The following is a 24,635-nucleotide window of genomic DNA, read 5'->3' as shown; positions in this document are numbered from 1 at the left end:
CTTGCGTGAATAGGTGTTCAGCCTCTGGCTTTGAAAATAGCGATCACTTCATTGCGCCTTGACAGGATATGGCGTTGAAGAGGGGAGAAGTGATATTACGAGGATGACTAAAGTTCTCTCTTTTGATGCTTGAGTACCTACCTATTACTAACTACGTGTGGCTAATTATAGCTCAGTTTTTATAACCCATATGATTTCCGAGATTTCGGAACTTCTGTAAAGACCTTGAAAAAAGTGGCGTAACTCGCCGAGACGTACATCAAGCTAGCTAGACCGCCATTGACCGCGACTCTGCTTTATCAGAATTTAGAAAAAGTCGAATAAGTTAGTGGCGCTGAGTTAGGCGGGCATCGTAGTGCTTCTAAGTCCCGTAATATTATTCCGGGCCTCAATAAGTGAACTCTCATTACCTTCCAAGTATCACTGATTATAACTAGTTATAGAAGAAGGATAACTATAGAACCGCGTCCTGAATACTCGTGAAGAAAAGGGCGGTGACGGTTCATAACTAATCGGGCTACTGATAGTGTAGACCGAGGTATGGTATACCTCGGAGCCGACAGTTGAATATATTTCTTAACCCCGTAGCTGTAAGGAGATACAGTACAATCTTTTCTCTCATGGCGCGAAATTGATCGTATGTTTTACATCAGCTCATGTGACATAACGGGCTCATAGTTTTAGGCAGGACCCTTAAGGAGGCATAGAAGCTCGATCATCCGAATGTTTCAAAGACTTCTCGCACCTTAGGGCTTTACTCGGTAAACCTGAACATGCTATAACTAATTAGAATACTTAACTCGTATTCTATGCGGTTGTGCCTGTTAAAGAACGCTCTGCTCTATTCTTAGGGAGCGGGAAGATGCGGCTGCTCCCGTGGTGCAACAGGGGTGGTTTCAAACCGTTTAAGTCGGATCTGGAGGCGTGGTGGAATGCGCCTCTTAGTTGATATTGAGGCTGGAATATGTCGGTTTCGGGGAAGGAGCTTTGTATTAACGCCTTGAATGCTTCTATTAACCCTTAACTGGAACCTAAGTGAGACATTACCTTGGCTAAGGCAACTTAATTTAGTCTGTTGGACTGTTATATTAGAATTGCCTCCATATGTACCTAAGGTTGTACTGTGTAGCTTATGCAACAGAATGAATGTATGTGCGATAATTATTGGAACTACATAGGTAGGTTTATGAATCGGTTGGGTGTGCAACTTTCGAATACTCTGTTATGGCTTCCTCCTGATAACCCTGAATGAAAACCATGTTGTCACATGTCTCATTTTCTGAGTAGTAGTGGAATATGTTGATATGAATAAACACCTTTGCTCCGGTGTTATTTCCTTGTAGGTACGGTAAACAGACAGGCATGTATTCGGACTCCGCCACGTTCCAACCGGAAAAAATGGTACAATGTCCAAAAGTCACAATATTGCGCAGGATCTTGCACCAACAGGTGCTGCGTTAACAATACCGGTATGGCCGAGCCGAGCGCCCCTCGCAGGTTTCGCTGATCTTTAGTCCGAGCAAGCCTTGAGGTTTAACTGCTATTAATCTCCTAAGGCTAAAATATGTATATAAAGTTGATACTGAAGCAACACGCTGTTGAGTATGGGTTAGTTGGGTAGTAAGGACGGCTGTTCTTGGTATCAATATCTTAAATCTTTACTTACTGGGCCGACAAGAATGGCGAAAGGGACTCCTCATATTCTAATTGTGGGCGGTGGCCTGGGGGGCTTGCTTCTCGGCCAGACACTGCGTAAGAATAAGGTCTCTTTTGAGATTTTCGAGCGAGATCGCAGTGACAATATTCGAGTCCAGGGGTGGGCGATTGGCCTCCACACGTAAGTGATCCTCAACGAGATAGAGAAGTGTGGGAGCTAATAATTAGCAAGTATGCTTGAAGAGCTCGACACGTCTATCCCCGATGATTTGCCATCACGCGATTTCGTAAACCATTTGCTGCCCCTGAAATACAACTATGAGTGTGCCTGGTATAGGCATGATCGCACTAGAAAACTTGGAGTCCGTGACGATGGCAGTGGGAAATTTATTCGTGCGAACCGTGCTCGACTTCGGAAGTGGTTAGCAACGAACATGCCGGTCCAATATGGCAAGCATGCTGTTCGCATTGAAGAACACGGTGATTCCGTAACAGTATACTTCGAAGATGGGACTTCGGCTACTGGCGATATCCTTATTGGAGCGGATGGCCCTTATAGTCCTAGTAAGTGTTTGGGGGTACCCTGGATGGAAGTATGACTGCGTGTTGACTGATCTTTAGCTAGGAAATACCTCCTAGGCGGGCAAGATGTCATCAGGAAACCACGTCAAGGGGTAATAAACGGAGAGATCATCCTAAGCGGCCGCGATATGGAGGAACAGCTCCAGATAGGGTGTTCTTGTTATCTAGTCGATGCGAGTTTGACCGATGAAGCCCCCTCGTTCCTCTTCGTTGGCCTAAGCGAGGCTTTTCCTGATGGGAAGTCCGGCAAATATTTCTTTAATTTGTTCTGGCGCGACGATGAAGCAACTAAGAAGGATTTCTGGACGTACTCGGCTAGCAGTGAGAAGTTATACGAGACAGCGTTGGAGAAAACAAAGCATCTGCCGGCCAAGTTCAGATCTATCGTAGAGAAAGTGGGACCTGAAGGAATGAAAACCCCGCCCTTACACATCTACACGTTGACCATGAACCCGGAGTCATTGCCTAAGGGAAGGGTTACGTTACTTGGTGATGCTGCACACTGTATGCCCTCATGTAAGTGGCTATGATGAATCCAGCGACTCAAAGAAGAGACTAACGCGAAAGAACAGTTCGAGGTGAAGGAGGGTTCCACGCCTTGCTCGATGCGCTCAAGCTTGGGAAGATCTTAACGAAATTGCATACAAACAATACTGAGGAAATCAAAAAGGTGCTTGGGAACTATCAAGACGAAATGATTGAAAGAGGGTCAAAGGCAGCGGAATGGTCAAGTATTGCTTTTGACGAAGCCTGGAGTGGCGAGGATGCCGGACCTCGCATTATTTGGGGTCTGCCTGTAGTGCCTCTGCCTGACGAGAAGGTTACTCTGTGACAACGTTTTGGATAAAATTGTAGATGTTGGTTAGTGTGTTGAATACTGCGTTGAAGTTGAATGGCTAGAGAATATGAAATAATACATGACATGAGCTTTCTCCAGGTTTTCGTACGCCAAGATAGATCCGTGGTCTATGGCCAATACCCCAAGTAATACCCTTACATTAAAAATGCTAAAAACGTATATAACCTAGTTGGGCCTTGGCCTCATAATGTCTCCTATATCTTCTGATCAGATAGTAGGGTTGTCGAAACTGTTAGGAAGAGGCGACAAGCGTCGGCTCAATCAACACTGGGTTGCTTTCATCCATGAGACCCCAAGAACACTGTAGTAGCCATCGACGTTAGTGTCTGGATATATGAAAAGATATAAATGTACTTACCAAACCACTACCACCGCAAGTCCCTCTCATATTTTCTCCGACAGCGAAATGCTGTGTCCCGGCCAGGACCTTGTAATAATCCTCTCCGTTCACCGTTAAGTTAGCCGTGAGCGTGAACTTCACATCGAAGTCCTCGGTTGGCGACGAGTAGTTGCTGTTTGCCTTAATAATCTCGATAGTCCACTTTGAGATTGAATCCGAAATGGCAGTTTGGTTTCCTGTCGTGCACGAAACAGTACGCCCATATGGCTCTTCAGTAGACCACGTCCAATCCACTGTGCAGTTCGCCTTGCTCGGTTCGAATGAGGCTCCTGAACCTGCGGGAATGGAGTTGGGGTTTGCGATAGTTGCCCATAGGTGAGCGAGAGGGCTACTTCCTGGACGGCCTGAAGGAGAGTATGTAGATAGTCTGGTTACTTCCCATGGCTTTAGATCTCCTTGAGGTTGTTGATGTTGCTCGGATGAGCGGCCGAGGGCGAAGAGGCTCGCAAGAGCGAAGAACTTGAGGTTTCTCATTTTGTCGTAAGATCTGTATGTAAAACCGGTATGTTAAAGCTGGGTGATGCATACGTTGACTTACAACTGGAACGGGCTCACTCAAAGGTTATATATAGTTCTCTGCTCGAATTATGGTTTGCTACCATGGCGTAACGTTAGCATATAGGGTAACGGTGGCTGATCTAGACCGAGTTTATTACGAAAGTCGGCGTAGAAGGATCTATACTCAGACGTTGTCATCACGGACGTCGAATCGGCTAAATTGCCGCGATCGAATCATTGACTATGATATTTCTCACTGGACCTCAGACACTGAATACGAGATACGTGACCAATGATGATAAAATTTATTTATAACGTGATGCATATGCATGTATCGTTGCTCAGACCTTGTTCCTTGCTTCGTCTAAGCTATGGCACGTTATGTATAGAGGTAGGCATGGACTTAATCGATTGTATAGAACTGGATGAACATTATGCGACACTGAAATATTTATCCATGTATATGAAACCTAATATAATTCACTTTTTAGTAAACTCATCACTAACCTCTACTAGGACGATACCGCAATGTTCTAGTAGACGTAACCGTGTGCTCTTACGCGCTCGTGTCTATCTCCCAGCTCCACCAGAAGCTGGCTTTGACCCGGGCTCATCTGGCCATGCGCGAAACATATCACCAAGTTTGTCTAGTGGCGCTGTCATGAGGCCAGCAGCAGTCTCGTATGGCGGCTTATTCGGCGCGCTCGGGTGGCTACGTGTTGGCGTGAATACCTTCGTCATTTCGAATTGCTGGGCTAGTTCTCTCGATCTTGTCGGCCGTAGTGCCTGTTCTAGTTTGACGAGATCATGTTCTTCCTCTTGCTGAATATGAATTTTGAGATCCGTCATCAGCGACTCGAGAGTTGGGATAAAACCACTATCGTCAGGGGTCATGTTCTGGAACTTGTAGAGCTGCTCTTTAGCCTGGGTGGCGAGAATTTGTTAGTACACTGTTCGACGTAACTCGAACGACTTGTATAAGGATGTGCTACACGTACTATCTGATGCTCTTCTCGGTCCTTATCGGCTATCTCTTTCCCGTTGTTGAGGCCTGTCTCCATTGAAGGATATACAACTAGCTCCTCGGCTATTGCATGTCTCGTCAGCTCCCACACAAAGGCATTTTGGTATCGCCGCTGAGTATCGTGATCCTTTGAATTGATAATCTTGTCGTGGTATTTCTCAATTTGCCGGTGGTCCTGCTTTATCACCGACGAGATGCTGCCTGCCTGGGTAGGAGTCTGTGCTGGGTCATTCGGGGAACGATTGTCCCGAGTCGTCTGATTGTCAGAATACGGACGAAGTAAGGTTATAGGAGTCGGCGGCACAGATAGTTGCCGTGCTCCAAAGTTCTTCTTCCATGCCAGTCGAAGCGATTGTCGGAACATGGTAATAAGTGCTTAAACTGTCAACGTATCGCGATTCTCAAGCTTAGTATCTCCAAGATCGATCCATGGCAACGTCGATAGCTTAAGAGCCGCGAACAGGTCCATTGATATCAATCGTATCTGTGTCAATCATCGCGTCAAGGATTCTAACGAATGACGGTCATTCTCGTCATTAAGACGTATTTGACGAGTTCTAGTCCGATCTATTCTAAACGCCATGACGAACGGTAGTAATTATAAATCGTTCGCAATATGGAAAATCGCAGTAGCTAGGCATAAACAGTAGTATCATGTATTAGCTTCCACGATCTACGAGATATTTGAATCTAGTAACTGGTCATTGGCTAGGTGCTCCTGAGCGGCAAGCTTTACGTAGAGGAAAGAGGAATAAGATGGATCATGACGAGAGGAAATGAGATCGACTATGATCCCTGGTACACGAATAAATTGTACCCTTGTGATTTAAATAACATCGAATATGTAATTATGAGCACATAACCAACACACTCAGGGATGAACATCTGCAAAGGAAAGACTTTTTGATTTTATGATAATTAAGCTCTTGATCATCAAATTCATCAACACATGTACCTACCTACCTACGTACTAAATATATATCCAAAATAAAGAATTAAATACACAGAATCAGAATCTAGCGCCAAGTTCCCTCGACAGCGATCGCAGACGAGCCGCACGAGTTCGGCACCGTGTACGAGCGGTTCGGATCGCTCTCCCACGTGGCAGCCCCGTTGCTCGCCACCTTAACAAACTTATACTCGAACTTGCGGCCCGGCGCGAGGCTCAGGGAGAGCGTCCACAGGGGCTTGGAAGCCGTGTACTGGGCGGCCGACATAGCCGGCGCAGCCGCGACGTCCCAATTGCCGAGCTCGGGGATCGAGCCCACGAGCTTAATCGTGTCCCCGTACGATGTTACGACGGCCTGGTTGAATGTCAGTGCTACGCTACTAGTGGTGGCGGTACACGCGGCGGTGCTGGTTGCGGGCGCCGAGGACGAACTGGTCGTTGTCGATACGGAGCCGCCGTCGGTGATGGCGATGTCCGCGCACGACAGGTATACCTGAGGCGTCTGGAATGAGTTCCACTTGAACGAGAGCAGCGTGTGGTTGGACACGAATTCTGGAATCTTGATCTTCTTGGTGACTGTGTAGCCCCCTGCGATGGTCGTGAAGCACGAGTTCAGCGCCGCTTTATCCACGCCCTGGCACTTGGTCTGGTCGCCGCTGTCGAATCCGTTGCACGTGAACCAGTCGTTTCGGTAGCACGCCTGGCCCTGGGTGCAGTCAGGATTGTATCCGCAGTCCTGGCCGTTAACGTCAGTGCAAGGGAGAAGGCCCTCTTCGAAGCAGTCTTCGGCAGCCTGCTTCTCTTCCTCAGTGGGGAGATAGTTAGGGTCGAGGAACTTGTCGACGATAGCCTGGTCCTGGCAGATGCGGTACGCGAACATCCCGCCGTGGTCACCGTTGTGGTCGACGCACCACTCAACATCGACAACCTGGCCGGGAGAGTACGTGGCTACGATTTTGTTTCCCCAGTCTGCCGATGGCTGGTTGTAGTCAAAGCTCACGCGGGCGTTGTACCCGCAAGGGCCTGAGCGGCCGACCTTTGCCTCATCGACATCCGGCCAGGCTGTCACTGGCTCGAGAATCGTGCATTCCGGACAAGTATCCCTCCCAGACTATATTGATTAAAACAGCGAATCAGCTTCATTAGAACCCCGAAGCTTATCAAGGTAAGTGAACATACCTCCGCTCCTTGGCGAGTGCGACTTGCGGGTATAGTCAAGTACCCGTGGCCCTGAATGAGGGTGATGAGGCCGGAGCCGGCTAGCGCAACGATCGCTTTCATCTTGAAGCGTCGGGAAAGTTGAACTGGCGTAGAGTCTCGAGAGTGCTAAGAATGCGAGGACTAAAGATGATCTTGTGGTTGTCAAAACTCATGTACTCGACTTCATGGCAAGCTGGTCTGCTGATATATACCTCTCTCATCAACCTAATGCTCATATCGGCTGTATCGCGGCATATACGTGAAAAGGACCGAGATTTCGAATGGGGATGGCGGAGGAAGCTGTTGCTTCATCTGCAGCTAATGTCGCTCTGCTCTATGATATACCGCCGAGGTCATTTCCAACTTGTCGGCCCCGCTCCTACGCTATAGTTGTCCACTCGGAGGAAGTTTTCTGGGGAAGTGGTGTTATACCTAGCATTAGGCCTCATAGCTCCGGGCGTTCATCGGTAGCTCTAGGCGCATATTGTCTTGTAGAGGAGGACCCCGGATTACAGCTCTGATGCAATGCATGAACCTAGGCCATATATAGAATTATCTTGGAGCCGATGACTATCCTGGATCTTGGGTCGATTCTTAAGACGGGGAAACTCCACATTTACAGGGGATACCTGATCTGGGGTTGCTTGGAGAGTCCGCTAAGGATCTCCCCGTTTGACAGCCCTGGCGTGGGCCAAAATACATGTGATCTGGTCCGAGAAAGCGCCGGGTGGAACGATTCTAGAGTTGGCTCGATGTCCGGCGGCTCTTGTGCTGTCGTAGATCCCTCAAACGCATTGCCAGCATTAAAGCTCCCTCAGCCTCCGAGCTCTAAACGAATCATCAGCTATAAACTCTGCTGGCAGACCCCGCTTTGGACATTAGACCTCTTAACAGATCAGTTATACTTACTCAAATGAGTCGTGACAACTTCGTTGAGTCGACAAGTAATGGGCCGAATTGGTATTTTAAACCCCTTAAGATTAGGTACGAAGTAATCTGGGGAGAAACCCAATATTTCTAGGAAATACATATTTTTGTAATGCCAATCATATTAACAGACTCGTGGTGGGTGCCCATTAATCATACATCCTCCGTTCGCCGTGACATCATCATCATGAACAGCTTTCCCGAATGAGTCTCCCTTTCCTCCTGCTCATTATTTGTTGTTCATCCATCCAGTCGTCAACGGTAAAGGGGGTCGGGTATCAAGCTCAAGAGACTAAAGAAAAAAGAAAGAAAGAAGATCTCATGAACTATTCCTCCGGCTATGCAATCAACAGGAGGGATATTCTCTACCCAGCAGATTACTACCGTTGACTTATGCACAATAGTCCTTTCGCCGTATCAACTTTTCGAGTAAAAAATACTTGCAGACTAGGCCACTCGACCACCCATACACCTCAAGATGAGTAGCCCCCCCATATACCAACGATTCCACCTGCGCCTATCGCTTCTACGTAAGTGTAAGTCCAGACAGACTCTCCGTAGCCGAGGCTTGGTCGACTTCATCTGGCTGCCACACTGCCTCGATGATGCTCATGCGGCAACCCTTCGGTCTGGTGACGCCCTTCGACAATAAGTTAGAATATTAGTCTTCAATTTTGAAGGAAGCAAGAAACTTACTTTGAAGACGAACCCATCTCCAGCCATGTCGAACAGCTGTTTGAAGTCTTCTTCCCCACGCTCCTGTGCGTTCAGCAAGCTCATCATGACAAGGTCCATGCTTCTTATTAAGCGCTCATCCCAAGGGTTTTCGGTGCCAGGCTCTCGGAGGCAGTGGTCATTGATGATAATTCGGGCGCCCGGTTTTAGTGCCGGAATTAGGTTACGGAGGATCTGGACAGCATAAGGTGTCGAATAGTTGTGCATGATCCAGCGGAAGAAGTACACATCGGCGCCATGGATGGGTTGCTCTTTGAAGAAGTCATGCTCCTGGAATCGGATGCGCTTAGCGATCTTAACATCTGCGCATATGGGCTTCGGCGCGCTCTCGACGGTACTAGGGAGGTCCTGTACCACGAACTTGATATTCTTGTACACCTCAGCCAGATGCACATCCACGAAGCCATGACTACCTCCTACATCGACCAAAGTTCCGCCGCGGGCGTCCACGTCCGTCAGGTCGCAGCCCTCTAATAGGTACCATAGTTCGTATCCTTCACCTCCCGTGAGGCTGTTCATAGCCTGCGCCATGCGCTCAGCGTACTTGGGGTCCTTTCCAACTGTAACGAACATAGGCTCTAGGTCAACTGTATCGAAGGCGAAGTTGAATCCAGTGCGGGTAAGGCTCGTTGCTTCGGGATACGTCCTTAGGGCTTTGACCACTTGAGCGGATGCCGGGTAAACACTCTCTGTATTGAATATCACCCAGGCCTGTAGATCTTGATCCTCGGCTAGTAGTCGTGATGCGGCCGTATGTGCGATTACGCCTGGCTTTAGTTCCTGGAACACATGGTTCGTCATAGCATGTCGCAGCAAGCGGGCGAGGTTGATCGGGTCAAGAGAGGTTTTGGCCTGGAGCTCTGAGAAAGTGATGGAACCGTCAAGGGGCACAAGTGTTGCTAGGATATAATATCAGTATCTCATGGATAAATAGCATACGGGTATCGTAGACATACCGAGCCCAAAATTGTTGATAAGCTGTAGGCTCTGGGTGTTTAGGAACTGTTTTATTAAGTCAGTATGATAATAGATGCCTAGATACGTATATTGTGTCAAGGAGAATATAAGAAGTAGAAACGCAGAGAGGAACTTACATCCCAAGCCATCCATCGAACCGTCTCTCGGGGTCCGACCATAAGATCATGCAGCTCCTGGGTAGCATGAATGACTTCTCTGCGGCTTCTAGAAACGTCATCCGGCATAATAGGAAAGTCACCAGGCGCGTCTGCGTCGAATCTTGGAGCTAGAAGGTCATTGTTTTTGAAGTAGGCCTCGACTTTCTCGGTCTCGGAGGCAATTTTCTGCGCGAGCGCAATCATCTTCGACGACGCCATCGTGGGAGGAGTGTTCCTTCTCGGAAAGCTCGCAACTCGGATGTTGTTATTAGGCTCTTCTCTATGGAGCTTCTGCTTGTGATGTTTATTTTCTAGCGTACTTGTCGGCAGTTCAAGCGTGTGCTTAAGGTTCTGTCTTTTGTGCTCCGTACTGGAAGAAGTTGCCATGGGTGAAGTCGGGTGGAGCCAGGCAGCCAATCTAAGCCTAACCATTTTTGCTCCTAGGTAATGGTACCGACAGCAACGATTGTGATAGTAACTTCTGCGTAATGTGCCGAGATTTGCGACGGAATTAAAGTAGGCCGCCAACGCGAATGCAAATATGTATACCTACTAACAGGTATAAGACAGAGAACAACAGCAGTTTTAACAGACAAAATTAGAGGAACAAGCTATACACAATAGGAAGTATGCAATGATGTGGTATTGGAAAAATAGGCCAGGTGAATATGAAGGTAACTTGGGAAATGAGGTTGGGCTGTACAGATCATAAACATTTAACCTTTATAAACTCAGGAATCATTATACGCCGGAGTGGTGTCAACGTTGTGTAAATGAACCCGGGAGCTTCTAGGTAGCTTAGAAGAAGAGAAACAGACCGGGGCTATAAATATTGTATTACTCCCTGAAAGGTGCTTATTACGCGAGACAACTGGTGCTAGGATTTGAAGATCATAGATGAATGAAGTCAAACTAGAAGATCCATACACACACCCTGCTAATAAGAAAGTTAGTATTCTCATTGGTTTGAGGTTGTTCTCTGTCTGGCGTCCTCTCCTAGTTTCCTTCGTCTAGTTTCCATGAATGATCTTTCTCTTTCCAGATACAGTATATCTTGTCTTAGAACAAAGCCCCGCAAGAGCAAGTCAATATGCTGGATGCTGCATACCTAAGTAAAAAATAATCTTGGCCTCTTCCCTCTATGAAGAGGTTAATACCTAAGTATGCAGGCTTAGTCGACAAGGAGAAGAGCTATCTAGAGACGGAATTGGTATCGTTAACGTTTAAGATTTGGCGCTGGATGGGATACCTTACTGAATCAGTAGGAGCTCTTATAAGAGGTGAGATAGATATATGTCTAGGAAAAACTGGTCATAAGTAGGTAATTAAGATAAGACAACTCCAGGGATCTTCCGGACCAGAGAACTGGTTGACAGCTACCGGGGACTTGGTCTTGGGTCCAAGAGGCGTTCTCTTGTGGTGTGTGACACAGCAGACATGTGAAAAAAACCGTGGTTCTCTTCACTTTTCGGTACAAGCAGCCGGGGAGGCGAGGGAGAGAAAATCTGTGTGCGCGTGTATTGTCTCCGTAGTGGTAAGGGATTGGAGGAATTCGTCCAACAAAGTGGGATCGCGAGAGACACGCAGCTCTTAGACGGCGATTACCTTTTTTCTACATTTGTATAACCCGACGTGTCTTAGGCCATAAGGACCCAGTGACTTGGTTCCCAACAACTAGAACGGTCAGGATTCCGACGACCTGGAAATTCTAAGGGAACGTAGACACAAGTGTAGATTTTGTTATGCGACTGTTCTGGCTGGTTGGTTGTGTGTGTTGTTCGGCCGTCGTGCGGACCTGCTGTGGGCTGTTTGGCTGCAGTTATCCTTTTCTTGCCCGGGTGTCTGCACTGCAGTGGGCTGTTACCCCTGTACATTTGTAAGCCGGTTTATTTTTGTGTAGTGCTTCTACCTAGTAAACCTACGGCTGATAATGATTAATATCTAATCTCACAAGTGCTTAAGGCATTGGTTTTGTTTAAGTCTACCTATACACTTAGGCCGTTGATACGTATTTGAAGCCTATTCCTCATAACCAAAGACTATAAAGCCACTCCGGAAAATGGTAGACCTTTCGGGGTCCTATCTTCATATTTTGCTGTAGACCTCTCCAGCGTCAAGTGAAAGTAAAATCTGTCAGACTTAGGCACTCAGGTTTAGTATTAGATTTATACCTGTGAATGCCATACATAAAGTGAGTGTCAGGGTAATTGAATTGAACTATTAGCACCTGTTCTTATATCCTCTTTCGAGAGTGCTGCACGCCTCTTATATACCCCTAATCTACTTATACCTTGACATTTAGTACCTGCCCAACGTAGTTGGCTACTTGTGGTATTTTTCTCATTGAATCTCAATGCTAGAGAGGATGAATTGGTAGCCATTATAACTGACTTCAGAAGCAGATAGGTCCCATGATAGCAGTCATCGGGCTAAAAATTATATGCACAGAGTTCCAGGGGAAAGGAACCCTGGATTGCTTTTCCTAGCTAATGATAATGGTTGGCTCTTGAGCGTGTTACCTGATGACTAAAACAGCACCTATATCGCGAGTTGGAGTCTAAAAGGGGCTATGGATATCTAAATATGGCAATGAGCGATGGGATCTTGGTTAAGTTTAGATGAAAACCAGCCTGCCGGTTCGATCTCATCTAAGAAGTAAAAGGCTTAGCCCGGGGATGCTACGATATAACGGCTAATTTTAGACTGACTATTTCAGATGACATCTTAGAGCTTGAGGCACCGGTTTAACATATACGTGTAAATGTTTTTATATAATATATTCGAGAAACCCTATCGGTGGTGATCACGGTGTTTCAAGGAAGTAAGGCTTACTTAAATCTTGAATTAAAAGATGCCAAATGCATCGCTGAAAGTGATATATTATGATAGGTACCTACCTGGTAACTAGCTGGGCAGTTATTATTCGTCATTCAAAATGCATAGGCTAGGTATCTATTAGTATCCGAATTAGACTCTTTACTATTATCTACTAACAATCACCACAGGGTAACCTGGCGTGGCGACAACTTCATTATAACTACCTGATACTGTCGTTACAAGAAGCGTCAGACAAATATGTTGTCGGATTATTTATCCAATCTTCTAATATAATCTTCAATGTCTCTAAATCCAATAGCTCATTAATTGAAGCCATCGTAATAATCAGACCTCAATGTGTAAAAAGCCTTACGACGATCATGAATCTTCGTAGAGAAAAATAGCCCCCATCTAACGAACTCCTAAAACCAACTGGTAGGAAAAGACTTAATCTATCTAGAAGATATTCAGGAAAGGGAAGAAACAAGATGAATCTTAGGGCTGTTGCGATTGTATCTATGTTGCTGGTGCTTGATATGGCATGACCTCTTAACTATATGTACGGTTTCAGCATCTTATTGTAACACCTGCTCAAGGGTATGTCAAGCGACTTAGCTCATTGGGGCATTTATTCATGCGTATTCATGGTCTAGAAGTCAGTATATAAGTGCCTTCATCAATCTAGGATCTTTAGGACAAGGGGGTCAGGACAAGGGGGTCTCCTTATCTATTCAGGGGCCGCTGCACTTCTAAGTTCTTCGGAGAGTAACGCGTCAAGTAAAGTAGGTACTAATTAATATGCAGGACGCCTGGGGTAGACATAGGTACCTAAGGTAGCATCTTCCAAAAAAGGGGCATAATACATGAGTGGCGTTGGTGCTTGCTATCTGGTTGGCTGCAATAAGGCCGTTAGGATTTGTCACGCCTCTGATGCAGCCACTGACAGTTGTCCCATTTCAAGGCGGGAAGTTGCGATACTTTAAAAGATCAAAGATCACTTTTAGGAGGATGCGAGTATGTACGCCAAGAAATAAATACACACGCTGTGCAAGTAGAACTTTAGCACGTCCAAATATCACCAAACCTGCTGTTCCTAGATAGTCGCACAACAGATATCAGCACACTACTACCTCGTAGGTATGTCGTGGAATATCGTGCGAGACCTGGGGCCATAGGAGATAGGTAGCTGGAAGGGTTGAATATGTCATCCCACCTCTCTACCGGCAACTGACCGCATAGAGCTTCGGCAACCTTTTCGTCTAGGTTCTCTTGCACTGGGTATATTTCTCATATCCCGCCCCGTTTAGCTTAGAGGAGAGGAGGGGCGGAGGTTCTAAGGCGTGCTTGTTCCTTTCCTCGTTGCCACCTGCAAATCCGCGTCATATTCACTCGCGTTCTATCGTCAGCAGCGGCAACTGTGCGTATGTGCGCGGTTACTTGCCTGACGTGACAGCGGCCGTTGCTGCATGGAGCTCGTTTTGGAGGTAGAAAGGCTCACTGTGTACTTGTGTATGGGATGGTGATGATATCGGCGATTCTGGATCCGGATAGGCGAATGCCAGTGAACTTGGGGTACCTACATAGACAAGCGGTGACGAATCATCGTCTGGAGCCTAAGGTGCGTATTTGATTGCCTCGGCGTATGGCACTTAGATATCCCGTAACTATCTGTACCTAGCCAGAAAAAACAAGCAAACAAAACTGATGCTCGAGATCTTGGTAAGATGTGGTCGGTGTGGGGGAGGTAAGAACTTAATCGAAGTGAAATGTGATATAATATTGGCGATGAGGTATACTAGGAGAGGAGAACGTTTCATTTCTCGTGTATATGTCGCGCGTGTGTAGACTAAAAGCGCACAGAAGTTCGTTTGACAGGTTTCCGACGCCATCGGGTGTTACCCCTGGCGGGCATCGCATGTGATAAAAATATACACACCTAACGGATATATACTGTTTTTAGAAGTAAACAAAATGTGTGATATGAAGTGAGGCTTCCTCTCTATATTTTATCGTGTAGCATCTTATACGTATATTGATGAATATTGCTGTATCATTTTTAATCATCTTCATTAGGTACTAGGCGACTTCTTCGTCGTACTCAAGAGCCGTGAACGTTTATGGTGGAGAGAACCATGTATACAGTATATGAAAGATGTTTCCTATTCCGGCTATGGATGGGTGCTATTCTCCAATGATGACAGCTCCTGCGAGCAAGGGTAGCTAAACGTCTAAAATGAGCCAAACTAGTGTCGGTTGATACCGCAGTCAATCTCAATATTCCCCCTCTTCTCCCAATTACATTCGTATTTTGGGTTCCATTATGCGAGATCCCTGTCTCCTAACTACTACTCGGGCGAATACCAGTACTCCAGTCACTGGCCACCAGGTTTCTGGCCGTAAACACAGACGAGCGGCATGTACAACAACAATGAGTTGTCATGATACCCCTTTCGAACCGATACCAGGAAGGTCTCGACCTCCTCTCTTCCCCAGTGAAGTCCTCTAGTCATCGGCCCGAGCGCAATAGCTTGAATACCATCCAGTAGGATCTTCTTCCAATACAGCCCAACGCTCTTCAAGGTTTTGTTTTTCGGCCACGTACCGATGGGTATGTGAAAGACGCGTTCGGTTACGTTGATATATCCGCACTGTCGCATTAAAGCGGCTATCCGACCTTCATCCGAAAACCTGAAGTCGACGCCGAGACTTTCAAGTCCTTCATCCACGTATTTCCAGTACTGGGCGACTGGATGGTCCTCCTCAAGGGTATTGTTACTGCTCATAGGGAAATGATAGATTTCTTGTAGCTCCAACCAGCCCCCAGGTTTTAAGTGTCTAATTAAATAGTATTTAGCTCAAATACTTGACTTTGAATAGGTATATCATGCCTGGGAAGTGGAACTCACTCATAGGACGTCGTTAGCAATTGATCCCAGTCTTTTATAGCCATGATTGTGTGTCGAGAATGTATATAGTCGAAGTGATTTAACGGATGAAGCCACTCGCTTTCTACGTCGTCAACCATGAATCGGACATTAGGTGGCACCCATTGCGGCTGAATAGGACTTAAGTCTACACCAAGAATATTTGCGCTGGGATAAGCATCGCCCACTGGGCAGGTCAGTACTTGGATAGCTAAACGATCATAAAATAAGAGAGGATAGGCTTACTCTCGATCGCCCAGATTCCAGTGCCTGTTCCGACGTCAAGTATCTCATGGGGATTGTCTCCTATGGGCGCGAAGTGTAGTTTTTGGCACAACAACTTGACCATAGCATGCTTCATATCCTCTCGTTCCTGTTCGACATCATCATTCGGAAAGTTGTACCGACCTTCCCTGAACTTGTGGTATCTCCTACCATTCTCGAATGAAAAGTCCCATATACTTGAAGAAACAGAGGTAGACGCGCTTGTTGCCGAATCTGATTCGTATCCGCCATCGGTGACGGATTCGTCATCCAGCATGGCGGTTCTGGCCTCGAGTTGATCAGCTATCTCGAAACTGTCTTCCAGTTGCTGTGAATCCTGCAATAGATCCCGCGTATCTCTATACGGGCTGTTCTCGTCCTGTGACGCCATAGGCGATGGTTGCGGTGTTTGTATGGGATAGACATCTGCACTAAGACTATCATTCGCTGGACAGAGCATTGAACATTTTCCACCATCATGAGGCCCTGGAGGGACTAGCTGTAAGCTGCAGTTCAGTTTTATTGGAAATCCATTACAGTTGGTAGGATAGGTCGAGAGTGGACAGGGATGTTCACCAGATCGATCCTGGGAGATTATGCTATTCGCGTTGTTAGGATGAGTTCCTCCCACGATGTTTACTTGGGGACTCGGTAGGGTAATTGGTGTGCTGTTTTTTTCGTCCCCCTGAACTTGAACTGGAGAGAAATCTTTCGGTGTGTAATGTGATATGCCTGGATGAAGATGGGTGTTGACTTGGTATTGAAGCTTCGGAGAGACAAGGACAGTTGAACCACGACCGAAGTCTGCCATGGTCAACGAAGAAGTGAATAGATATCCAGACAATTAATGAAACTTGTCGTTATATGTCATTAGTCAGGTGATGGATAGTGATCTGAGACATTCAAGCAGCCATGCGTGTATGCATCTGGTCCTGAAGTTATCGGACAGGCTCGACTAATATTATTGAAAGAAAATGGGGAACACCCTCGGTTTTCCATTGGCGCCGACAGTGTCTGCTATTCTTTGCGTAGCCATGGCGGTCGTATCACATTGTGAATGGCAGATGGAATACAATTATTCTGATGTGGCTACTAAAGAGATTGGTAGCATCAGGCTCGGATGCCCGCATGAGCACCAGAAGTGGTGAATAGGTAGTCTGGATGACAAAGGTATCCGCGTAATGAGGACTGCAATACCGATACACGGCAGCTCGCCTGTAAAGGTCAATCTGCGGGTGAGTACGTACAATAGGAAATAAACAAGAGATCGTAAATAGTATCGACACAATTCTACGTTGATATTTACCACCGAGTATTTCGCTCAAAAGTAAAAAGAAAATGAGGCAATAGGTTATAAACGTATATATTTAAACGATCGTATTTTATATTTATAGTCTTGTCATGTATGCATATAATAAACTGGGTGGTTTTTAGTATTGCATGGTCTCCGTAAATAGGTACCTACATAACATCATCCCCCGATTCGTCCCCATCAGTCAAGGGTCAGGGGTTCGGATAGACGACTCAACCATCCCCCACTTACTCCTAAAACAGCACTCCAGATTTCTAATCGGATCTTTGTGTAGTTCGACTTCACAACCGTCATACTAGTTTAGAGCATGGATATGACGAATTTGTAACGAAGATATGCCTTTTAGAGAATACTAATATCATTCCTGGACGATTGTTTTCGGTTCTAATAGTGATTGGTCCCTGTGCTTGTGATTCGGGTTTTGTGTCTTGTTGCGTCCGTAAGAAGACAGCAACGGAACGATTGAACAAAAGTGACATCACGAGCCGAGATTTGCAGTTTGCTACAAACTGAAACAAACAGTCGACAGAACAGGTAAATACAGGAACCCAAAGGAAGTCATTGGTTATGATGGCCAACTGCATATATTTCTCCGAGATGACAACATCCCAAACCTGTTCCCCTTCAGGAATCCAGCAATTGTCCAATGGATGGTTATCTCCCGGCACCACACAGCCGCGCCTAGTCTACTAAATCCCGTGCTCTGTCATCATGATTAATTATATAGTACCTAGGTTGGACATAGAGGGGGCAAGCTCCGGCATAATGCAATCTTTCTCTTAACCTTTTATAAGTACCTAAGCTCTTGACAGGCCGGGGAATCATCAGTACTACTAGAACTAGTAGAAACTATTGATATATAATTTATAGTTAGGTAAAATATTAGCAAATTGATGGCTAGGCAAAGTATGTAAGCAATATATCTTGGATTATTATCAGGCTTTATCTCGTTAGGAACTCTGAGGGTATCCTTACGAAAGATGGAGAGGGATATTGAAACAACGCAAGTGCTTAACCTAGTATATTGTAGGCCGACCAAGCTTCGAAGGATACAAGCTAGATCTACAAATGGCCCTACATGCTGTTTATTTTTCCGTTGCGTTACTTTCCCAACACGAGCTCCCAAGGCCAAGGGACCGGCCCATTATGAAACAGGACCTAACGGTCGAACCGAAGCGTTAGGAAAACATTCCTGTGATAGAACACGAGTAACTATCCTACTACATGTACCCGTAAGCTCCGAGTTTGGAATGCTTTGTTGTAAGAGGTAGGCACTTAGATAGGATATTTAGTTCTATATTCCCGAAGCGGACGCGCACTCACTTAACCTAGTAAGTATTGACACAGGTGTTACTATTTAGAGCAAGGAAGCTTGGTGACACAGCTCCCTTCGCCTCCTCGATATCGCTTTACATGCATGGTCATCACCATCGCTGCCGCACGCCGGACTCGCCGTCCCATTTATATATACGGCAAAGAGTGAAAAAAAAAGGGGGGGCAAAGGACCAACGGAGGTTTCTCCTTGATAGGAGATGAGCTACCCTGTAAAAGCCCCTGAGTGCGGGGAATCCCTGATATTCTACATACCTGGCACCCAACGCCATTTCACTATAGGACCCGCGCTCTGATAGCTATCATTTTCCCTCCTCGTCGGTGCTGCGGTGTTAACCCTAAACACGTATTCACGAATATAAATTAATCAAACCCGAGGGGTGTAACTCCAAGGTAAATGGCGCCGAGCAAGGCTTTCACGTATTGCGAGGGCGTGCCGTCATGGAACCCGACGACATATGTGGCTGACGCGGCGCTACACGAACGCGTCGAAGCGTTCCTCGCTAGCGATGATTTCCAGTCCGCTGTCGTAGCCTCCTTTGCGCTACCGCATCCCCGCCGTGATCCCTACGTCTACCATGCTATCGTTAGCGTTACCTTGGCCGAAGTCCAACATATCGTCTCACTTGGACGTCAGAACGCCTTCCATGCCTGGTACTTCGAGCCTGCACCCGCACCTACACCCGCACCCTCACCCTCTACCCAAGACGATGCAGATGCAAACCCCGAGCAAACTCCACCCTCGAAAAAACTAAGAGCTCTCCCACCACCTCCACGCCCCGACATCGACGCCTACCTCTCCATCTTCGACCCCAGCACCTCGACCCCCTCCGCCCTCAAGACCTTCCTCTCCAACGCCAAGAAGGGCAGCCTACGCGCCGAGATAGCCAGCTACCTACAGTCGAAGCGATACCTACACCCGGCGCTCGCCTCGCAACTCACCATCCCCAAGCAGAACAAGAGCAAGAACAAAAACAGCACCACCAACAACGTCCCGCCGAACCCTTATTTAACGTTCCTAAACTGGAGCTGCCGCAACCTCGAATGGGCCGGCCCCAGCGTCTCCTCGACCCTAGCCGGCAACCGCTCGCACCACGTACTGCCCGTCCTAATGCACCACTTCGGATGCGCCTGTCCCAGCCACGAAGCTCTCGCGATCCTGCGCGTGCTCGCCGCGGGGCGCGAGGTCTTGGACCTAGGGTCCGGCGGGGGATACTGGAGCTTCATGCTGCGCCAATACGGCGTCCGCGCGGTGCCTGTGGACAGCGCCCAGAGCGCGTGGCGCGTGAACTGGGTGTCCGACACGACGATCGCCGACGGCGCCGAGTGGCTGCGCAAGCGACGGCGCAACAACAACAATAACAAATCCTCGGCCGGAAATAGCAAGCCCGAAACCGAAATAGACCCCGACGAAGCGGTCCTGCTCCTCGTATACCCCATCGTCGGGGGCACCATTGCCGGCGGCGAAGAGGGCGGTTTCACGCGGCTCATGATGGATGCGTATTCCGGGGACACGCTAGCCGTGGTCGGGACGCAGAATCACAACGGGTACACGGGATTTCGGGACCTGAGCATGGACGAGTATATGGAACGGGAGCGTGCGGACGAGGGCTGGGTCAAGGTTGTTCAGATCGCGCTACCGAGCTTCCCGGGCAAAGACGAGGCGCTGTTCGTCTTCCAACGTGGCACCAGGGCCCCAACTAGTACCGGCGACACCACTGTAGTTAGCCAGATAGATAATAGCAGTGGTAGTAATTCGAAGAAAGATAGCACATGACTGAACGATCCCCTACGGAGCTCTATAGTGCTTAGTTTGTATTGCCATACCTTACTCTCGTCTCTAATGTGGCACTTTAGGAGACCTATTATAGGTTATAGGTAGGAAATAAAAGAGTGACTTTGAAACTGGCATTAATAGCATAAACGCGCATCTTGATAGGCAATGACTGGCTTAATATAAGGCAGAAACTATTTGTATTAAGGCAATTGAAAAGACATTGGGAGTTGAGGAGACCCCTACTCTGATGTTTTCCATGACTTATCTCATTAACCTTCGTCAATCACAACTGCATTTCGGTAAAAGCTCTCCGCATAGGTACCTAAGGTAGCTAAGAAAAATAAGCCAATAGCACATTGTCACCCACGGGCGAAATCCACGGGCGAAATCCATCAGCCTATCATGTTACCATGATGGGTGGTGGTAGTATTTCCCTATATCTCAAACAACAACATCGATCTGAGCAGGAACGAGTCCTCCACTTAGATTTGTAAATACTACCCAGGTAGGTAGTTAGACATATTCCAACATGGAAAGGTTGGAATTCCACCATCTCGAAATATTAACTCTCCAACCTTCCAAGGTTGCTTCCCCTCTTTGCAAAGTTGTGGCTCTGAAAGTCATATTAGACACTATAACCCTTTCTTTGACTGCCATCCGTTGCACCCCTGACATGTTTCGCTAGCTTTTAGGCTTAACCGCCCTTGATATTTGCATGCTATAGGCCACGAAGATGGGGAGGGACCCATGCATCAGATTGCTTCATTTGCCTATTCTCCTTCTGCGTCGTGCGTTGAGTGAGTGATAACGGCTTTGTTTCATTTGGTGAACTAGAAGCACCTCCTTTCCCTGAGCCAAGCTGGAACACGTCGCCGGCTGGTTTCTCTTCGGATGACTCGCCGAAACGACGTCGAGCATGTGATTTCGTCTCGGGCTTCTCTAAAGGACCTCGGAGATGAGGAGGCATTCGTTGCTCAGGGCTCTGGACTCGTTGTACATGAGATGGCTGGAGTGCCCCCCTGCGACTTTGAACGTGAGAGGCACCCTGGTGGATGGATGGCGATACAACTCCGATGCGCTTCTCAGATTCATTCGCACCATTCTTAGATTTCATCTCCTTTTTTTGAGCTATTTCTTCCATGAAAGCCAAGAGACTGTGGTTCTCAGCCATCTTTTCCTGGATTTCTACGAGTTTGTTGGGTGGAGCTTTCATAAGCTCTTTGATCAGATCCTCCTTCTCTTGGGTAAGTGTCCGAATTGCTATTTTTGGGTCAATAGCGGGAAGTAGTTCCTCCATTTCAGCAGGAAGATGATTAGAAAGACCAGATAGTCTCGTATTAGCCGTGGATCGGGGAGGCGAGACAGTTTCTGAAGCTTTTCCGGTCTGTACAACTGCGGTCGGAGACTTCAAAGCTACTACTCCGCTGTTAGAAGCTCGAGGAGTCTGGCTGGCGACGTGTGGGCTTTCTCTCGGGGACTTCATAGAAGTCACATGAGGTGTAATAGGGTCTCGGCGGCGAATAGGCAGGTTAATTGAGTTCAACCAAATGCTACATTTATCGTGCAACGCGGGATCCTTAAGCAGCAGCTCAGTCTGGCGGCCTTTAATCTCTTCAAAAACTAACCATATGTTAACAGCAATCACTAATGATAGTGCCTCAGTGTACTTACAGTCGGAGATGCTCTTTACTATTGCCAGGGGGGATCCTGTACGAGTAAGGAAGTGGTTGTGTATGGCTACCGATAAATAAGAGGCAGAAACCTCCAGCCGTCTTTGAATGACGCTGAGGTGGTTCGGATTGACACCAGGAGGCATATTGACACTAGGAATGCACTTGCTGATTTCTCCAAACAGCCGATTAACAGCCAGATGTGTAGAATCGGTTGATTCTTTGATCCACTTTGGCTCATCCCAATCCCTACACCGTTCTTCATATGGTTTTGAGAAGCCAAAGTATTTAAGGCACATGTCTGCAACCACGGCCGAAGTAGAGCGGTGCTCTATGATATTGAAGATTTCATGGCAGTCCCTGTAATCGGGATGATCGTTTCCAAGAAACATGTGAAAAGCGGCTCTAGCGCTTCGACCAAAAGGCAACACCCAGTATCCGGGCCAAGCAGCGAACGAGTCATATACAAGGTGCTTTATATGTCTTTCCTGCGACTTCCTATTGCCACCGAAAGCACCTCCGAGAAACTCAAGTCGCTGCTCGTTCCCTGTGGCCACGGCACCTACTCCAAGCTTCTCCCACTTCTGTTTGAAGTAGCTCAGTGGCTTGTGCTGGCGGGGACCAACTAACTTCTGCCAGTCATCGTTATCGGCCTCAAAGCTAAATGAGTGGTCTCCATGCCCGGCGGACAATCGACTTGCGAGGGTGTTGTGGATCTTCACTTTGAAAGCCACAATCGCATCTTGCTGCTGCTGTGAAGGCTTTGCCGGACCGGGAAACCTCCCATCCTTCTTCTCCTTGTCAAGTTGATCCCAGTCAATAAAGGGACATGACCAACTTAAGAAACTTTCAACAACATCCTTTGCAAATATTGCGCCAAACTGCCTTGCAAGGAACTCTGTGCGGTCTGCCCGCATTCTTCTAGCCGGTGGTTGACAAAAGGACGGATTGACTAGCCAACCTGCAGAAAATAGAGCAGGGGTAATGACGATAGCATCAACATGCTTTCCAAGTACCTCGCGCATTCGCTCACTTGTGACCTGGAGCTTAGGATCAGTATTTCCGAAGAAGACGTCCTGCTCTAGTGTAGTAAGGCCACAAATGATAATGACTAGGGGAAGACCCTTCCCTTCAGCGAGCCTAGACTTGTCCGAAAGCGCCATAAGGAAATCCTCTATAAGTTTTTCGGCTGATGATTCAACCTTAATCTCGTCGTCTCGTTTCTGGTGACTTCCATGACGGTCGGTGTATGAAGAGGATGCGGCAGCGACATTGACCAGGCGATGGTCCTTGCCGTGGACGTAATGTTCAGGGTAATCCTTTACAATACTGACAACATCACACTGGGAAAGCCACGTCTGAGCTTTCGAGTGAGTCTCGCCACAGAGGAGTGCTTTGAATGCTAAGAAGTCGGCAATGTGCCAACCGAGGTCATCAGTACCTGCACGCTCGTGAGACACAGCGCAGAGACCGATAACTCCGGAATCGGGGCTGATGTCTGGAATGGTATGTGTGACGAATGAGGCATCAAGTACCTCATGAGTGGCATTGATACCGACGGGAACGAAGGTAGGGGCCGATGGTGTGAGAGGCCTTCCCGCAGACCCAGCAGTCCACTTCGGAGCAGACATCGTGATGGGCTAAGTAGCCAGATATCGAGATGTAGTAGTGATTCTACGTGGATACTACCTAGGTAGACTTAGTATGATATACTTAGGTAACTGTGTGAAAGTAGAGGGGGGTAGGTAGCGTTGATGGGGTAAACAATAATGATAAAGTACCCTGAATTATGTAGAAGAGAATGCCGCGGTGGATATGCGAGGTAGTATAGGGAAGTGACTCGTGGGTGGTTTAGTCTAGGGATAATATTGGAGGAAGGAAAGCCGTCGTCTTGTACGGCACCAGTTCTAGGGTGGAAGTCAAGCGATATGATATAATGAGGGGTTGGGGGAAGGGTAACAATCAGAATAATAGAAAGCAGGGGAACTTACGGCGCGTAGTATTCCTAGGAGAATAATAGGCGAGGGAAAAGATTTACTACAGTTGAGCCTTGGGATAAATCTTGGAACAGGATGATGCGATTTTCTGCCTGTAATTTAATTTAAGCAACACGTCACCTCTGGTAGGAGGGATGGTAAGAGGTACCTACCTAAGGCAAGTTCTGTAAATTACTTAGGAGGGGAGTGGAAGGTGCGTAGCTTTAGCATGAGTCTCTAGATTAAGGCATGTACGAATCTTCGTGGATGCTATTAGTAGGTTTTAGGGGGTAGGTAAGAAGTATGTTGTGTATTTGTAGGTGCGCATAATAAAGGCTCACAAGAAAAACAATCATGGTACTGGAAACCCCAACATGTTCTAGCAAGTTCTAACATGTAGGCATCTACACTGCTATATACCTGGTAGGCAACTGCAGCTACAGCTGCCAAGGATGGTGACGCCGACTATACACGCCTACGTACGTATCTGTAAATATTTGTAAATATCAGGGGAGTACTGTCATTCCTATCTCGTTCAGGGGGGGCCTTCTTTTGCAACATATAAGAGACCAGAGGCTCGAAAATATAACATATATATGGTTTATATGGAAACTTTCA

The 24,635-nt window shown here is 47.2% G+C and overlaps 8 protein-coding genes across 8 annotated transcripts; 2 read left to right on the top strand and 6 right to left on the bottom strand.

The window, feature by feature from the left end:
* Positions 1–1,522: 1,522 nt before the first annotated feature.
* F4813DRAFT_200800 (putative monooxygenase) lies at positions 1,523–3,177 on the top strand. The gene is made up of 4 exons (XM_049239547.1): positions 1,523–1,837; positions 1,889–2,220; positions 2,278–2,754; positions 2,811–3,177. Exons 1-4 carry the CDS (start codon positions 1,680–1,682, stop codon positions 3,068–3,070), a joined length of 1,227 nt encoding a protein of 408 aa, XP_049096665.1. The 5' UTR covers positions 1,523–1,679; the 3' UTR covers positions 3,071–3,177.
* Positions 3,178–3,245: 68 nt separating this feature from the next.
* Positions 3,246–4,250, bottom strand: F4813DRAFT_200774 (uncharacterized protein). The gene is made up of 2 exons (XM_049239546.1): positions 3,456–4,250; positions 3,246–3,398 (listed from the first exon to the last, which is right to left on the bottom strand). The coding sequence occupies exons 1-2, from the start codon at positions 3,969–3,971 to the stop codon at positions 3,330–3,332; spliced, it is 585 nt and encodes a 194-aa protein (XP_049096664.1). The 5' UTR covers positions 3,972–4,250; the 3' UTR covers positions 3,246–3,329.
* A 58-nt stretch (positions 4,251–4,308) lies between these two features.
* Positions 4,309–5,874, bottom strand: F4813DRAFT_369905 (uncharacterized protein). The gene is made up of 2 exons (XM_049244473.1): positions 4,994–5,874; positions 4,309–4,919 (listed from the first exon to the last, which is right to left on the bottom strand). The coding sequence occupies exons 1-2, from the start codon at positions 5,381–5,383 to the stop codon at positions 4,566–4,568; spliced, it is 744 nt and encodes a 247-aa protein (XP_049096663.1). The 5' UTR covers positions 5,384–5,874; the 3' UTR covers positions 4,309–4,565.
* Positions 5,875–6,014: 140 nt separating this feature from the next.
* Positions 6,015–7,631, bottom strand: F4813DRAFT_200727 (carbohydrate-binding module family 20 protein). Its single transcript, XM_049239545.1, has 3 exons — positions 7,601–7,631; positions 7,148–7,320; positions 6,015–7,079 (listed from the first exon to the last, which is right to left on the bottom strand). The coding sequence occupies exons 2-3, from the start codon at positions 7,247–7,249 to the stop codon at positions 6,036–6,038; spliced, it is 1,146 nt and encodes a 381-aa protein (XP_049096662.1). The 5' UTR covers positions 7,250–7,320; positions 7,601–7,631; the 3' UTR covers positions 6,015–6,035.
* Positions 7,632–8,621: 990 nt separating this feature from the next.
* On the bottom strand, positions 8,622–10,164 carry F4813DRAFT_382521 (S-adenosyl-L-methionine-dependent methyltransferase; the record flags this gene model as incomplete). Its single annotated transcript, XM_049245813.1, has 3 exons — positions 8,622–8,735; positions 8,792–9,729; positions 9,921–10,164. 3 exons carry the CDS (start codon positions 10,162–10,164, stop codon positions 8,622–8,624), a joined length of 1,296 nt encoding a protein of 431 aa, XP_049096661.1.
* A 4,752-nt stretch (positions 10,165–14,916) lies between these two features.
* On the bottom strand, positions 14,917–16,897 carry F4813DRAFT_200704 (S-adenosyl-L-methionine-dependent methyltransferase). The gene is made up of 3 exons (XM_049239544.1): positions 15,933–16,897; positions 15,669–15,873; positions 14,917–15,597 (listed from the first exon to the last, which is right to left on the bottom strand). The coding sequence occupies exons 1-3, from the start codon at positions 16,759–16,761 to the stop codon at positions 15,135–15,137; spliced, it is 1,497 nt and encodes a 498-aa protein (XP_049096660.1). The 5' UTR covers positions 16,762–16,897; the 3' UTR covers positions 14,917–15,134.
* Positions 16,898–18,824: 1,927 nt separating this feature from the next.
* On the top strand, positions 18,825–20,729 carry F4813DRAFT_369898 (uncharacterized protein). Its single transcript, XM_049244472.1, has one exon. It carries the CDS (start codon positions 18,992–18,994, stop codon positions 20,369–20,371), a length of 1,380 nt encoding a protein of 459 aa, XP_049096659.1. The 5' UTR covers positions 18,825–18,991; the 3' UTR covers positions 20,372–20,729.
* A 50-nt stretch (positions 20,730–20,779) lies between these two features.
* On the bottom strand, positions 20,780–23,672 carry F4813DRAFT_398838 (uncharacterized protein; the record flags this gene model as incomplete). Its single annotated transcript, XM_049248100.1, has 2 exons — positions 20,780–21,991; positions 22,043–23,672. The coding sequence occupies 2 exons, from the start codon at positions 23,670–23,672 to the stop codon at positions 21,090–21,092; spliced, it is 2,532 nt and encodes an 843-aa protein (XP_049096658.1). The 3' UTR covers positions 20,780–21,089.
* Between the last annotated feature and the right edge of the window lie 963 nt (positions 23,673–24,635).

The sequence above is a fragment of the Daldinia decipiens genome (genome assembly GCF_022478715.1).
Source record: "Daldinia decipiens strain CBS 113046 unplaced genomic scaffold F4813scaffold_35, whole genome shotgun sequence".
Classification (NCBI taxonomy): domain Eukaryota; kingdom Fungi; phylum Ascomycota; class Sordariomycetes; order Xylariales; family Hypoxylaceae; genus Daldinia; species Daldinia decipiens.
The sequence above is the reverse complement of the archived record's forward strand: the minus strand, read 5'-3'. Positions and strand labels throughout refer to the sequence as shown.

Coding starts and splice junctions, on each gene's coding strand:
- F4813DRAFT_200800 (XM_049239547.1), top strand. CDS start 1,680: ATGGCGAAAGGGACTCCTCATATTCTAATTGTGGGCGGTGGCCTGGGG. Junction 1,838..1,888: donor TGGGCGATTGGCCTCCACAC/GTAAGTGATCCT, acceptor ATAATTAGCAAG/TATGCTTGAAGAGCTCGACA. Junction 2,755..2,810: donor TGCACACTGTATGCCCTCAT/GTAAGTGGCTAT, acceptor GCGAAAGAACAG/TTCGAGGTGAAGGAGGGTTC.
- F4813DRAFT_200774 (XM_049239546.1), bottom strand. CDS start 3,971: ATGAGAAACCTCAAGTTCTTCGCTCTTGCGAGCCTCTTCGCCCTCGGC. Junction 3,399..3,455: donor CTTGCGGTGGTAGTGGTTTG/GTAAGTACATTT, acceptor TGGCTACTACAG/TGTTCTTGGGGTCTCATGGA.
- F4813DRAFT_369905 (XM_049244473.1), bottom strand. CDS start 5,383: ATGTTCCGACAATCGCTTCGACTGGCATGGAAGAAGAACTTTGGAGCA. Junction 4,920..4,993: donor ACCGAGAAGAGCATCAGATA/GTACGTGTAGCA, acceptor CTCGCCACCCAG/GCTAAAGAGCAGCTCTACAA.
- F4813DRAFT_200727 (XM_049239545.1), bottom strand. CDS start 7,249: ATGAAAGCGATCGTTGCGCTAGCCGGCTCCGGCCTCATCACCCTCATT. Junction 7,080..7,147: donor GCACTCGCCAAGGAGCGGAG/GTATGTTCACTT, acceptor TAATCAATATAG/TCTGGGAGGGATACTTGTCC.
- F4813DRAFT_200704 (XM_049239544.1), bottom strand. CDS start 16,761: ATGGCAGACTTCGGTCGTGGTTCAACTGTCCTTGTCTCTCCGAAGCTT. Junction 15,874..15,932: donor TGGAATCTGGGCGATCGAGA/GTAAGCCTATCC, acceptor TGACCTGCCCAG/TGGGCGATGCTTATCCCAGC. Junction 15,598..15,668: donor TTGCTAACGACGTCCTATGA/GTGAGTTCCACT, acceptor CTATTTAATTAG/ACACTTAAAACCTGGGGGCT.
- F4813DRAFT_369898 (XM_049244472.1), top strand. CDS start 18,992: ATGGCGCCGAGCAAGGCTTTCACGTATTGCGAGGGCGTGCCGTCATGG.